This window comes from Rousettus aegyptiacus, unplaced genomic scaffold (assembly GCF_014176215.1).
Source record: "Rousettus aegyptiacus isolate mRouAeg1 unplaced genomic scaffold, mRouAeg1.p scaffold_m13_p_1, whole genome shotgun sequence".
In the NCBI taxonomy this organism is placed as follows: domain Eukaryota; kingdom Metazoa; phylum Chordata; class Mammalia; order Chiroptera; family Pteropodidae; genus Rousettus; species Rousettus aegyptiacus.
Window position 1 is genome coordinate 165480625 of NW_023416284.1, and position 16359 is coordinate 165496983.

The 16359-nt window shown below is 41.1% G+C and overlaps 1 protein-coding gene across 2 annotated transcripts in view; it reads left to right on the forward strand.

Annotated features, from left to right (window-relative positions):
- The window catches only part of ARFGEF3 (ARFGEF family member 3), a 145322-nt gene that overhangs the window by 43069 nt on the left and 85894 nt on the right, over positions 1-16359 (forward strand). For both annotated transcript variants that reach the window (XM_016132679.2, XM_016132680.2), the window contains exon 5: positions 11509-11577. In XM_016132679.2, the coding sequence (XP_015988165.2) occupies positions 11509-11577 (69 nt within the window). The remainder of the gene's footprint in view (positions 1-11508; positions 11578-16359) is intronic.

Sequence of the window (16359 nt, forward strand, 5' to 3'; positions counted from 1 at the left end):
TGCAGTAAATGCAGGGAAGTATCTAAAATATGTGCTAAGTAAATGGTTTTTAAACAGCCCTCCCTTTTCCCGCTGCTGATTGAAGGATGATAATCTTTTTCTACTTCGTACACACATTGATAAAATTCTTGCTAAGTTTCTCTCCCATGCTTCTTTACCCTTCTGTGTGACTTCATTAGACAGACAATGAAAATTGTAAGTAGCAAACATTGAAAACTTAGAAGTGTGATTTTCCTTTAAATAGTTTATGCATTAATTCTTGAGATGAAGATATTTTCACATTATCTAATAATTTCTTAAGAATCATTTTCATATGGCATACCATTTGAATATATTTGAGAACTCTGCTAAATGTTTTAAAACATGATTTTTGTTAAGCAAGTACAAAGGCAGAGGCCTTCAGCATTTACCATGGATGTTTTAGAGTTTCTAATAGAGTGGGCAGACCTTCCAATTTTTTCAATGACTTATTCTACAAATATGTGATTTTTTCCTGTATGCCAGGCACTATGCTAGACACAGAAGATCCTGTGATGAAGAAAACCAAACTAAAACAAAAACAGAATGTTTGTCTGTTCGGAGGCTAGCAACGGAGATGGAAATCAATGAAACACATCAGTACACATAAAGTGTGATAAATATAATGAAAGAAAAATCTAGGGAACTAAAAGTGTATTACAACAGCCCGATGAAGAGGAGGACAGAGAAGGCTGCTTTTAAGGAGTAACATTTAAAGCAAATAAGATCTAAAGCATAAGAAAGAATCAGGCAAGAAGGATAGGGTTGGAAAAAAGGAAGAAAGGATTGCTATTTAGTTAGGATTCATTTCAGCCGAAATGATACATAAACTTAGGTCAGCACTGGCTAAACCACATTATTAGAAACTCTTTTTTTCTTTGATTTTGTTTCTCCACTTTGTTGTCCACTGTGGCACCCCATCCTAAATCAACATGTCTATATTTCATCCAACTGGAAGGAGGAAGGGGAGGGAGGACACTTCTGCTCACACCCTATTGGCCAGAACTTGGTCATATGGGAATATTCAATCGCAAGTGATGTTGGAAAGTGTAGTCTTTATTTTGGGCTGTCATGTGCCCGTAGTTCTAGTCTTGAAAAAGAAGGGGGTAGTGTTGAGAGATCACTGGCAGCCTGCCATAATCACTTACCATATGAGAATGATAGTCTAGTATATTTTCCACCAGTCAGAGGCAGCTGGCACATGGCACATCATTCCCTCTGCTCTTTTTTTATTTTTTTCCTTCACTTTTCTCAGAGGGAAGGGATAACAATACATTCGCAGGAGTGTGAGGTTAGTTGAGACCTACCAGACTACCTGCAATGGCTAATTTGGGGAAAATGCACGTTACATTCTCTCCAACTAGTTAGTCCTAAACTCTGGATTCAGGCATGACTACAAAATTTCACTAGGTAGTAAGTGAAAACTAATTACACATTATTAGTATTGTTTTCATCCCTTTGGTGCCTGGCAGAGCATCTGGCGCGTGGCTTACTAATTGCTCGTTAATTTAATTATTGACTAATGGAGAGGAGGAAACACATGTGGTAGTTTTCAGTGCACCACAAGATCAACGACAGACAAGAAACCAGTTGTGATTATAGATCAAAATCTGTGTGAGTTCAGAATTGAGAAAGACCAGTGTAAATTTGTACTTTAGAACTGAAGTAACCTCATACATCATCAGATCCTTCTTTTTATAGGAAAACCGAAGTTGGAATGATTCAATTTCTTGGCTGGGCTTGCACACTTGTTGGTAGCAGATTGCTTTTTTAACTTTTTATATTTTTCTGGAAAGGCTTTGTGGCAAAAGTAGGAGTTGATCTGGTCTTCAGATGTTTGGTTTGGGGTGGGTGGAGAAGAAAACTTTCCAAACTTGTGTTTGAGTTAACCACAAGGTCAATGTGCATAATAATGGCTTCTGAAAAATAATGAAACATAATGAGAGAATAGAAATGTCTTACAGTAGACAGGAATTCATTGAGGAACCTGTAAGTGGACAAGTGCATCTATAAGGGTAGGAGAATGATACGTTATAACCATCCCGTGAGACAGTCATTAGAACCTATCATTCTAAAATTTCTTTTTACCTTCTTTTCAGAATATCTGGTAGCAGAGTGGTAAGACCACAGCTTCTGGAGCTGGAATGCTTGGTGACCTTAGGAAAGTCACTTGATTTTTCGATGCCTCAATTTTCCGATGTGTAGAATGTGATGATAATGGTTCATATTTTATATTTTAGTTAGTATAAAAGAAGTGTTGACAATGATGTGTGGCACAGGGTTGATATTAGCTTTCATTTTTGTTATAATTATTAGAAAAGAATATGTGTGGTATACTAATAAAATGAATACTTTTGAACTCAAATTAAGAACCATAACATTAGAAATACCATTGCTTGATGAGTTTCTTAATTTTTCTCTTCCTCTATACCCCACCCCCATACAGCCTATAACACTCATTTTCTTTGATTGTAACAAAACTGCGCATTTTGTCATATATATTTCTGATGTCTGAAAAAGGACCTCATCATATGTACTACTGTTGAATTATAGCTTAAGAGAATTTTATAAATTATATATGTTGTATTTTATATATACATATATATGTGTATGTATCTATATCTATATCTTTATCTATATCTATATCCTGATAATAGATATATCTCAGTTATCCACCCAGATATATTCAGGATCATAACCATTAATGTGATTCCATAGTCTACAGAATACACCCCCATTATTTATCTATACCATTAAGTTTTTGTTCCATCCTGCTAGACAGAATTTGTATAATTTGGTTGTTCTAGAAGAGCTTTGTAATGAAATATTTTAATACATACAGAATCAAATTGGCTTTAACCCTTTAAAAACTTATTTTGCAGGGACTGATTGGTCATATCTATGAGCACTGACTATAAAATTATCAAAAGCCTCATGTATATATGAGTAGCAACTATCTGAGATGAGGCCATCGTTCTGGGGAAAGTCTGAGAGGGAAAGAGAGAAGGAAGGAATAAAGGTGATTGTCTGAGACATATTGATGAAATTCACTTCTTAAAAATTCAGCTGTGAGATTAGGTGGAAAATAAATTTGTTACCAGTTAAACTAGAAAACTTTTAAATTTGTTTTAGACTTTATTTTCATTGGTTTGTTCAATGAATATATTTTTATTAATAATAATATATAAAACTTTGTAGGATTTAAAGTAGAACATTTAAAGACAAGGGTTTATAATCTAATAGGAAAGAGATAAAGGTATACATGTTTATCATAATTTAAGGTAGCAAATGGGAAAATTCAGAAGGAAAAACTCCATTCAGCTGGGCAGATCAGCATTTTAAGGAGGAGATAACTATTTGAGTTGGACTTTGCAAGGTCTGTGGCGTTCAGACACTCATATTGGGAGGGAGGACATTCCTGGGGGAGAAGAAAAGTCCTAAAGATGGAAAAGCATGGGGTGTAAACTGGGATTAGTGAAGGATAGTGAACAATGAGGCTGGAGGGGAGGTTGAAGCAGATTCTCAAGGACCTGGTCAGGGTAAGCAGGGAAGTGACGTGTCCAGAGGAGCTGGGTGTTAGATGTTGGTGGTGCAGGGAAAGAGGGAAGGGTTTTGCAGGATGGTCTGGAAATCAGCAGAACCAAATCAGAGGCACTGGCAAAATGACTTATTGTGAGAGCCTAGGCAAGGGGTCCCGAGGACTTAAATCAGATTGATGGCGATAGAAGGGTCCCCTGCGGCTGAGTGCAGAAGAGTGCAGCAGACTGCACTGAGCTGATTTGTGGAAAGATAACAGGAGCAGCTGGTGACTGACAGTGACATAGGTAGATGGTGAGTGGGTGGGAAAGAAAATCCAAGATGATCCCAGGACTTGGAGCCAGAGTTTCTGATTGAATCTTGGGTCTTAAGGGGCCAGCTTAGGAGAGAGAGAATGTGAGTTCACATTGGCAGATATTAAAGAATTATAATATTTTAAAAGAATCAAGAAATACAAGTAGTTTAATATTATGGGCTTTCCAAAATAGAAAAAAGTTTGTTGTAAATCCTATCCCTATGACTGATTTTTGTATATTCATTTCTAATCGTATTTTGTATATTCACTTCTTATCTATTCATGTGTTTACAGTAATAGTCATTATGTATGTATTATTTTTTGCTTTTCACTTAACTTGAGAAGACTAGCATATCTCACACGGCTGTATTTATTCCTTTAAGTACAATTTTAATGGCTGCATAATTACAAATTTTAGAGCAGGAAGAAGTGTTGGCTATATATGCTATTACAGACTTATTGAGGTTGATGTGATTTTCATGAAATTGCATATATTTATTTATGATTTTTAGAGCTGAAATTAAAGATTGAAACTTGGGAGACATTATGGCTCTAGTAACAGATTTGCGAGGCTTCTAGTTAGAGTTATGAGAGTTTGCCAGCGGAGAGGTTTTCTAGAGAAAAATAAGAATAAGAATGATTTATTTGTTCAGGTGAAAAGCTAAGTGCATTATAATTTAATATTTAATATCGCTGGTATTGTGTTTCCTAGAATTAGGTGCTAAGGGCACATCTGATGAATATCAACATCAAACTTATTACTAGTGAGAACTAATAAAGGCCAGAAAAGAACCTGAGACTTGACCGTAAACCAATGAGTAATTTAAAGTGTTTTCCACACTGGGTACTCAAGAACTCTAGCAAAATCTGTTGTCTAAAGATGTCTCTCAGAATAGCCATTTTCCAGAATTTGGGCAAGTTGAGTCAGAAAGTGATTTCTCTAATTACCTGTCACTGCAGCCCTTGCTAAGCCATTTTAAGTCATAACTGGTGGAAGTTTCATGTGATAAAATAATTCGATTCATTTTCTTTGAGCCAAAATAAAGATTGGGGTTGTAGGTCAGCTACCTACTATTACCTTCAATCTGAGATCCCTGAAGCACAGCGAAGGATCTGTGGAGTGAAGCAGCTCCCCCCACACCCCCATCCCCTCCAGAAGTCCTGGATTCTGGCTCTGAGGCTTTGGGGAGCAAAGTAATGTAGAGAGTCTCAGCAATATCTTCAAGGCACGTGGGACATAAATGACCTGAAACCATAGTTCTCAGCTGGGGACCATTTTATCCCCCTCCTTCCCACTGAGAACATTTGGCAATATCTGGAGACGTTTTTGGTTATCACAGCTGAGGGAGAGAGTGTCACTGCCATCTGGAGCAGCGATCCCTAAACTTTTTGGCACCAGAAATCAGTGCTCCTATGAGACTCTAATGCCTGGTGATCTAAGGTGGGGCTGAGGTGGTGATGCCAGAGCTGGGGAGCAGCTGCAGACACAGGTGATGCTTCGCTAGCGCTCACCTCCCGCTCTGCAGCCTGGTTCCTAACAGGCCACGGACTGGTATCAGTCCATGGGCTGGAGGTCAGGGACCCCTGATCTAGAGCATAGGGGCCAGAGATGCTGCTAAACATCCAACAATGCACAGGACAATCCCTACAAAAAGAATTATTTGAGCCAAAATGTCTGTAGCATTGAGGTTGAGGAACTTTGATGGAAATAATACTTATCTTGGGCATCCATATTTTAAAAATAAATAAAAAGCTGTCCTCTGAACACCCCCCACTCCCACTCTAAAAATATACATTCTGCCATTCTGCTCTCTTTAGAAGACTCAGCCTGCTTTGTTGTTTGTGCGTGGACCATGGGGGAAAGAATCTCTGGTTGGTGGCCAGGGTACTCTTACAGCGGTTCACGCCATAAGGCTGCATGTGTCCTCCACCCAAGAGAAAGTTACATGGTGTCTCAGTATTCAGTGCTTGTCACTGAATTTTCTATCCCTGGTTTTTGTCACACTTGACAGAGTTAAAAAAAAATCGGAATATTTCTTAAGAAAAGGAATTATACAATTACTTTTCATTTTCTGGTTTCCAGCCAGTATGCATGAGAGGCCAGAAGGAAATTTGCATTAAGTAACAAAGCTAAAGTTTCAGCCAGAACCAGAACTAGGGTTTGAAATGTGCCTGGCGTTAAGGATTTCAAGAGAGTCTGCTCCTTGCTAGGTACCAGGAACAACACGGCTTTCTGTGGGCTCTGCTCAATTTTTGTGGTACTTTTTGAGCCCTAGTAGATTATTTTGTTTGGTTTGACTTATAAATAACATCTGTTATTTGAAAAAATGAAACTACAATCACCTTGGGAACCACTTGTATGTAAGTTAATTTTAATAGTTTAAGAAAGAGGAAAAAAATTCCTTGTTCATTCAGCATGCCCACATGACCTGAGATAAGTACATTGCCTCCCTCAAATCAACTTGATCTTAATGGAACCTTGTCTTCTCCCCTGTGTTTAATTTATTAATTATATATTTATAACATATTAAATTTAGAGTGTCATGAAAAGATGAAAACAGCATTATTACTGTGTGCAAGACTCCCATGAGCTTTCCCAGGGTACAGTGGGTTTTCCCAGTCGTAATGCTCACCACAACTTCCTGTAATCCCTTGTTGTATGACTGTCTTCAAAACCAGATGTTAGCCCTGCAAGAGCAGAGATCAGGGCGTCTTTTTTGTTCACGGCCGTATGCGCACCACCTAGCACTAGCAATAAATCTTTGTCACATAGATGAGTGGGAACTGGAGTAACGCAGAACACAGGCAGATGTAAAGTGGACATGTAATTGCTATCCACTTAGTTCAAGAATCACTTTTCTACTCTGGAAATGGTCTTGCTCAGGACTTATTTGGACCTTGGCAGAAATGAGATATTTGAATCACAGATCTTAGACAAGTTACCATTTAATGTGTTAAATGCCAAAGATAAATTCTCAGCAGAGTCTAGTTGGTCAGGTGGAGGGCATGTTCTGTAAGTCTCATGGGAGATGCTCTGGTTAATAGGGATGGTTTTCTCCCTGTCCACACTGAGGTCTTGCCAGATGCCTGGACATCCCAAAAGGAGGCTTAGTAAATTCTGATTGCCCTCACTAGGTCATCTTTAGTATCATTGCCTTATGTGGTTGCAAAAACTGCCTTTAGCCAATCACACCACCTGGATCTGACGTTCAGATTCCCAGGACGCTTTTCTTCCATACAACCGGGCAGTCTTACCACATGGTCTACACATTTTACAATGATGACTGCGCACATAGGGGCACAGTCCCACCCACACTCTGTGAGATCATGTGGACAGTGCACAGGAAGGATTGAGCCTGGGCCAGGACTCACCGTGCCTCCTGGGGTCCAGCAAGGTGCTGTATCATGGTGGGCATCAAAAACCCAGACTGTAGTACTAAGACTATAAATCTACTAGGGGCGAGGGGCACACAGATTTTAATATATGGAAATGGCTTTAAATAGATGCTATAGAATAAGCCTTTTGTATTTTCTGGCCCATTCTATGATTGTCACATCTGCAGCAGTAACGTCTATATTATGCATTTTGACAAGGTATATCACTGTTTCCCAAAGTATGTTACTTTATTAATATCTAATATAAAGCTTTGTGAAACACATGAAAATGGGAGCAGGGGTCTAAGAGATTTCAGCCAGATCGACATTAGGGAGCAGGTAGGAGAACAGTGGCAGGCTGACACCCAGGTTTCACATACGCAGGTGTGACCATTGCCTTCTACTTTGGGGATCCCCTGCATCCTTTTGCCAAATGTACCCATCAGTTCATTGCCAGTGGAATGACTGGGCTCTGCCTTTAACTTTATCAACATTTTATTAAGTGTCTGCTTGTTCACTCTGATTTCCAATTTGCATAAGTACATCTAGGTTTAGTTGTGATTTGTTGGCCTGACCAGCCCTAAAATAAATGTGCGCAGAACACTTAACCTAGGGCATTTAAATTGATGTGCTGTGAGTTCCATCTTTCCGGCGTCATCTCTAGCCTCACCCTTCACACCTCCCTGCCTTTACTCATGACATTTCCTTTGGTACACCTTTCCCTCCTCTTTCTCTCTTGTATCAGTGCTTTGCTCAGATGTCATCATCTCATCTACGAAGTTTCTCTTCTCCAAAGTCGTGATGTTTTCTTGTCTTCAAAGTTATTATATACCTTTATCCCCACTCCCTTGTACATGGGGAGTATGTTCCAAGACCCCCAGTGGATGCCTGAAACCTCAGAGAGTACAAAACCAGAGAGAGAGAGAGAGAGAGAGAGAGAATGTTTTTTCCAATATGTACATCCTTCTTACTTAAAGGAAGCACTTTACGGCTTCTGTTTGGCATATCCAAATTGCCAGAAACTTATCATTTATGCCAATTCTTAAAAGAAATTAGCTTCACTTCTTTCAGTCTAATTTTTTTTTTTATCCAGGGTTTCTTTACCCATTTTAAATTGAGAGGTTGCTTCTCACACATAGTAGCTAGTCAGGGGTTTTTTTTGTTGTTGTTGTTTTTGTTTGTTTTGGGTTTTTTTGTTGTTGTTGTTCTTTTTTGTTTTTTGTTTTTTTAATGCTTGGGGTTTCTGCAGCCTTTGTAATGAGTTTTCCTATTTCCTAGAGACTTTGCGCCTGTTTTTCCTGTCCTCTTAACTCATTTATAGAGCCAGTGCCAGCAGGCTAGATTGCAGGATGCTGCCTATCACTAAAGGTCTGCCGTTTAGTGATAATGTAGTCAGTATGCTTTCATGGCCCTGTGAGGTGTGTATTTTTAATGCAATTGCCTTCAGTATTTAGGAGCTCCTGTCTTCCTTGAGGCCACCCGTGCTCAGAATGTGAATTTAAATCTTTTCCCCCTCATTATGCAATCAGTGGAAGTCAAACACTTTAAATTAACTTGCTCTCACCCTAAGTTTCCTACACCCAGTCTGTGTTTTAATCCAGTGAATTAATGCTTGCTAGGCATTGGGCACATTGTTTCTCGATTTATCATTTTTGATAAGTCATTTCTGTCAGCTGCGTCATCCTTGCTAGACACCGTGTGCCCTTTATATATCTTGTGAGTCACGGAGGGGGAGGGAGGGTGGCCTTGGGCACTCTCAGCCTGTAATTAAAACCTGCTGTGCTGGAAGCACAGCAAACTGTGTGAGCTTAAGCAGCTACCTTCATTAACGTGCTCCATTGTCCACTCATTATTGTTTGTTGTTCTCAGTTTTTGCATATCGCTCGGTGAGTCTTTGGATATTGGTGGCCAGATATTAGGTGTGGAGAGCCTTTCTTGAAACATCTTTTGAACACTATCAGCGTTAGCTGGTTTTAGGGATCCTGTTTCCCGCAGACTCGGGCTGCAAGGCCTCCCTATACCTTTACTGGCTTCCCTGGGGCAGAGAGAGTTGAGCCTCCCCTAACCAAATACCACCAACCGAACGCCCTTCACAAAGACCTCACCACAGGCACCGCGCCCACTTCTTCCCGCCACCGCAGCCGGAAAGCAGCTCTTGCTCACAGAAAATTGGGTTGAGTTTTTGAAAACTTCTTTTCAAACCTTCTCTTGTGCACCTTGTATGAATGCACACGGAAAGCAGAAAGTCGATCATCAGTCCTATAACCAGTTCAAATATTTGCCCTCATTATTTTTCATACTGTAATTAATTGCCAGTCACCAGTCTTTACTGTGAATACTTAAGAAACCAAGAGCCCAGATGGACCAACTCACCTCCCCGCCTCCACAGACCACCACCACCACCACCATGAACCATTTTCTTATACCTCCTACCCGCCTGCCTTAAAATATGGTGGGAGGAAAAAAAAATCAAGAAAGAGAAGCTGTGCGAGGTAGCAAAAAAAGCAAAGTAAGAACGCATCACATGAGAAAGCCTTGAGGACCTTCCAGGTGCTCCGTGGATATTGCAGTCTAGTGGGAAGATTATGAATAAGTAAATAAACCAGTTTATGAGGCTGATATATGCTCTAAAGTAAATGAAACAAGGAGATGGGATAGAGGCCATTCTAAAGAAGGTGACCAGAGAGGGCGGCATGCCCATCGGAGGGGGCGACGTCTGAGTTGAGACCTGAAGTAAGGCAACCAAATGAGTGGCATGAGGAACAGGCACAGGAGGAGCCAAGGACGGAGGGTTTCAGGCAAAGGTACCACCAGGTCCAGAGATGTCTGAAGATGGGACCTCTCTCCAGCCCAAATAGTTCCTGGTGATGCTGATATCTTCAGCTTTTATCCCTTCTTGCATACAAAAACTGACCCCAAAAAGAGTCATTAAGCAGAAGAAAGCCTTTTCTTGCGAAGCCGTGGGCCCTTGTTCCCATAATCCTTCTCTTCAGCCAGCATGGTGTTGAGATGATTTTTATCAGGAGTTGACTCTTGGCAATCAGGCATCTTAAGGATCAAAAGACTGAGGAGCAGACCCACAATTAACTTACCTAACCTCGTGACAAAATATGGCAAAAGTTCCTTTTCCTTCTTTAATCACATACATATTTGTTTTCTCTGAAGGAGTGACTGACTATTGGTAGGACTGGCCTGGCTTGTGACTCCTACTGAGAGATTCTTCGTGCCATCTGACGACGGCACTTTTTGGTTGTGCTGATTAGGTACATATCCCTGTATTTGGTAGATTTGCTAGGCTTCAGTGCTCTTTTCATGAATTGGGCAGAACCAGATAAGACACATCCTCGGAAGCCTGCCACTGACAGGCCAAGCCACAGGCAGGACATGGCCGTTGGCTTTGGGATCAGGAAGCAACCTCAGCGTGTCTCGGATTACCAGTGAGCACAGCGGCCACATGGACGGGGCGGAGTCTGGTGTCTTGTCTTCAAAATTAGAAGCAATTCTGAAAATGCCACAGGCTTTTATTGATCTTTCCTAATAGCTTTACGAGTGGAAAGTGAAATGTTTAATAGTAGTTAAAGATCTTGCAAACGTCATCGACTTGCTACCTATATATCTTGTAGAATAAGGGGAACCTGGGACTAATAAATAAGTCTCGGGCAGCATTCTGGGGGAAATTGCAAGAGGAAGGTGTCCATTGAAGAATTTCTAATCCCATGTGCATTTGGGAAGGAGACAGGAACAGAATAGTACAACGATGCTTGGGTCTAGAAAGAGGTAGACAGTATTGCATAGTGGCTCCAGAACACAGAGTCAGATTTCTTGGATTCAAATCTCAGCTCCACAACTTACTGCCTGAGTGACCTTGGACAGCTTGTTTAATTATTCTGAGCATCAGTTTTCTTATCAGTAAAATAACACTTCCTAAAAATATCAATCTAGATAATTCATGCCCAGTGCCTAGCACTGAGCCTGATCATTTGGTTTTCATTGCTATTGGACAGACCTCCTAGAGTTGTTGAATGCTATTTCTGTCCAGTCTTGCTGTGGTCCTTCCCTGGGGACAAGGGTAGCAAGAAACCTCTACTTTTTGAACTGTCTGTCTATTTTATTGGATGATGTGTGGCCACTAATTAGCAGTGCATGGGATCGAAACACGGTAGATCAGCAAGGAACAAAGGAGTCATAAATAGGACTGCACGAAGGGCATGTGGAATGAAAATTATTTTCTAAAATTTTAACCCCTTCTCTCTTCCTTCCTGTCTCACCCCCGGTTGGTAAAGGTTTTACTCTGCATAACGTACACCCCAACATTTGACCTGAATGGGAGCGCAGTGCTGAAGATCGCAGAGGTGAGTGCCCTCTGCTTGCCCAGCGCTCGGCTGCTGCTTGTGTGTGTGCTGCCTGCTCACGGCTGCTTTGTCCCTTCTGGGATCAACGTGAGGGTGGAGCTGAGCCCAGCAGTGGGGGGAGCCCCTCTGTGATCATGACTGTGGGGAGTTTCCACTAAGCACCGGATCTGTGGGAAGCAGGCTCTGTGGTCCATCGTTCTAAGTCGTGTGCTCTGCATGCTCTGCTTTGCTTACCTTGAGGCTTTTCACCATGGAAGAAATAACAGTACTGGTTCTCCCGACTCTGCCACACTTGGGTATTGCCCTCCACGTTGCTTTCTTAGTCTGTTTTTCCAAAGATTAATTCAAAAGCATTGGATTTTTTAAAAAATGGTTTTTAAGAAACCAAGTATGAGATTTAGAGAGATGTTTATTGATTAAATCCCATCTCCGTCTCCTTAAACCCTGATGAATGCATTTTGCAGCTATCATTGGGAAGCCTTCTCTCTCCCATCTGTATCGCAGCCTTGAGTAGTAAGTGCCTCCCAGCACTCCCAAGAGTTTGTCCCACAGAACACTTGGCTTCTTGACTGTCTGGCATATGCCTTTGATTTTGGGAAACATCATCATTCCAAGGCTGTACTTTAATATGCTTAGAATAATTTTCCTTCCATTTCTTGAAAAGAATATCTTGAGGATTTGTGTGTTTTGACAGAAGTGCACATTCAGACTTTAAGGAGGCAGTGATATTCCAAATTCTAAAATTACGGAGAAACAGAAAGCCTATTAGTGCTCATGGGTTTTTGTTTTTACAATAATGATTTACCATTTATTGAGTGGACCAAGTAGATACTAAGTACTTTGGGCATGTTTTCTTTTTTCATTATTTTTCTCGTCATTATTGAGGTATAATTGAAAATTAAATGTATGTGTTTAAGCTGTGCAACTGGATGTTTTGATATGTGTATAGTGAAATAATCACCACAGTCAAGTTAATTAACATATTACACCATCTCATCAGGTGACATTGTCATGGGTAGTATTTATATTGGCGGATATATGAAATTTTACAGTAGTGTGTGCCATTAAAGGGTGAAAATTAAGAGAAAATTAATTTTGAGCCCATGAAACATTTTTCTGTTTCTGTCAAAATAGAAGGAAGCTGATAATTAGCTGACATCTCACTACAATATAAAGCAGTTGTCAAATGTGTATTTATGTAGGTAGAAAGAACATTTTTCTTTAACACAATTATATTTTATGCTACATGAAAATAGAATAGCTATCAGTATTTGTTAAATGGAATTTAAGAGCTGCCTATGAATTCTTTCATTATTTGTAGGTTTACTTTATTATTATTATTATTGTGGTAAAAATATTTACAGTGAGATCTACCCTCTTAACAAAATTTTAGGTGTACACTACAGTAATGTTAACTGTAGTTACCAGGTTATAGAGCAGACCTCTAGAACTTACTTGTTCTGCATAACTGAAACTTTATACCTGCTCAAAAGTCTCTCTTCATTTCCCCCTCCTCAGCCCCTGGCAGCCAACACGCTACTTGTTTCTCAGAAATTGACTATTTTAGACACCCCCTTGCTGTTAAAATGATCAGAGCAAGGAACAGTGTTGACATGTAAGACACCTGTTAGTCCTTTTATGTGTGAAGGACGAGAAGGGTCATGCAGCGTGTCACTGCCCAGTGGGTCCCTGTGCAGATGGAGCTGGGGGGGTGGAGGGGCAGGTTGGGAGGAGAACAGGTTGTCGCAGGACCCTGTGGGAGTAGGGTGCTACCAGGGATTCCAAGCTGCCTTCGTCATCCTCAAGGAACCAGTTTTTGGATCTGAAAGATTCAGGTGTGAGCCCTGAACTGCTGAGGACGGCCAGTTTTTTAATGGGCACTTTCCTGTAATTTCCCCCAGAATGCTGCCCGAGATTTACTGAGGCCATCTGCAAGCCAGAGTAAAGACTTAGGAGTCCTGTCCAGGTCAGACGAAACAGCAAACACAGTGGTCTCTACCAAAATCTGTAAAGGAAAAACTGAACTTGTTTGTTTTTGAAGAAAATCCCAGCCCAAGACTGACGAAATAAAGATAAAAACGCAGAGAGAGCGTGGTGGTAAAGGCAGGGACTCTGGAGTCCCGCTATTTAAATGTAAATCGGGCTTCGCCACCTCCCAGCGGTGTTGCCTGGGATATCTCCCTGGCTGAGCTTGTTCTCTGTAAAAGCAGTGCTGACAGTACCTATCTCATGGTGAGGTTGCGTCATCAGTTAGGCGAGAAAAATAGAATCCGTGTAAAAAGCTTTTCGTGCAGGTCCAGCCGCTTAGTAAGTGCTCAGCCAATGTTAGCTGCTGTTGTGATGAGGCTGCAGATTGACCATGGTGTCCAAGTGAGCACTAAATGACTTCGATCTGGCCTTGACCCTGAAAGGATGGGTCATCTTATCCCCTTTTTGTCACACCTACAGCCCTTTGAGATCCGCCAGCTGGAAAAGCATTCCTCAGTGTGCAGATAATTAAGCAGAGGTCAGACCGTCGTGGAAAAGCATGTTGCTTCCAGTGTGAGCTTTGACTTATTGTTTCTGATGAAACACTTGAGACTAGTTTCCTCTGAAGGCAGAAGGACTGGCTAAAGATCTTAAAAATAAACTTTTCCTCCTGTGTTTGGTAGCGGGGCCTTTCCTTTATAGTGTGCAGGCTCGCAGAAGATGTTTTTAGGTCCTGCCTCTCCTGCAGGCCCACGAGGAGATTCTCCCACCTCCCTGACCATGACAGGACTTAGGATTTAGGCTGCCAGTTATCCCGGGCCTCACTGAGATCCACCACTCTATTCAGGTAACTGGCACACTGGAAGATTTCAGCGTATGATGGGTAGGGACACTGCTTTGTAATGACCACAAGAGCCACCATTCATAGTGCTTTTTTGATAAAAGACGATCTGTAGAATGTCTCCTCTGTGCTAGGGTGGACCTGGTATGGACATCAGCTTCGAAAGAGTAAGAATCCAGTTTTTTCTGTCTGGCAAATCTATGGGTCAGGGCGTTTCACAAAGCCAGTCTGTTGAGAGAGGCCAAGAGTGATCCTTGAGCAAGACGAGCACTACTGGTCCCAGAGGTGCACTCTGTCCAGCACCGATCAAAAGGCCACTCAGAGAAACACCCTGGAGAGTGCTCCTCCTGCTGAGAATAGTGGACCTTAATTCATCAGGCATGGCTGCAGCCTGGCATAGCTCTACCAGGCATAGCTATAGTTCTGGGCTCTCCATGGCCATTGCCTCTTAGAGTCAATGCTGGAAGGGATATACACTCAAAGACAATGTTAGATAGCTATACGTAATCTGTATTTAGCACTTACTCTCTGCCAGGTACTGTTCTAAGAACTTTACCTATATTAAATCACATAATCCACATAACAATACTATGAAGCAGGAAATGTTATTATCCATATTTTGCAGATGAGGAAACTGACACAGAGAAAGGTTCACCAGTTTTCCCGGTCACACAGGTAGGAAGTGGTAGAATCAGGACGCAAGACTGGTGGGAATGACTGCGTTTCCGGTCTCTCCACTGTGTCACATGCTGTCATCAACTTGGTTATGGGAGCTCACTCATGTGGCCCTCACGCTGCCCCTGTGTCAATGGTCATAACCCCTTTCCTCATCCCAAACCCTGCAGAAACAATGGTGAAGTTAAACTAAACTTGCCTTTTATCTTTACAATGTATCTTTTTTTTTTTTTTAATTAAGAAAGTAGTAGTGTATCAGTTCACTAGTAAGAATGATTAAAAACCAGAACAAGAGACAGGCTGTAAAAAGGTGCAGAGGTTCCATTATAAAGTTGACTGTTTTCAGTAGTTCCTTGATTAAACTTTGCCTTTCCTCTTTACGCTCCCGAAATAAGCTGTCTCACATGTGGGGTACTTAGAATCACAAAGCTTTGGAGACCTTGCTTTTAAGTCAGTGGTTCTCATCAAAGGCTGTATATTGGAATCATCTAGGAAGTGAAAACAAAAATAAGATACCTAGCTTGAGTGAACTGTTACGATGGAATGACTTCAGTTCTACTAGAAAACGTTCATTAAAGATTTATTAGAGAAAAAAAAAAAAAAAAAGATACCTAGGGTTGCCCCAGAAATTCTGAGATTTTAGTTTGGGAGGGACTTGAGCATACAAATGTTATAAAATTCCTCCTACTGATTCTACTGTAGAAATCAAGTTGAGAATAACTACTCTGATAGTTACTGTTTCTTCCAGCCAAGCTTTGTCATAAAACCTTGTTGAAATGAGCTCTGTGCTCTAAAACCTCCAGTGTGGTCCACCCACCAGCAGCATGGGCAGCACCTGGGAGCTCGTGAGAAATGCAGCACCCCAGGCCTTAGCCCTGACCGATGAATAAGAATCTGCCTTGTAATAAGGTCCCCCATATGATTCATATGTATTAAAGTTTGAGAAGCACTGCCACAAGTGAATATTGATACAATTTCATTAAAATGAGCTCTAAAGATAATGTTCTTTGTTTATAGACCTAAAACCCAGGCGAGAGCTGCCATGCCTCTCTGCCATGGCTAATCAATCCAACCACCCTCACAGAGTACTGAGACCCACTCTGCAGCGCATCCTCTAAGTGGTGACCCCCTAATAAGGACAAGCTTTGCATTTTCTGTTCCCTTGACTTACATCTTCTGCCAGATCATCTCCACAGTTTCTCCTTCCCATTTATCAGTGCTTGATATAGGGCAAATCTATTTCTTAAAGGCTTTAACAGTTGAATGTGCTAAAGAGCCCTCCCACTGTTCCTTCCGAG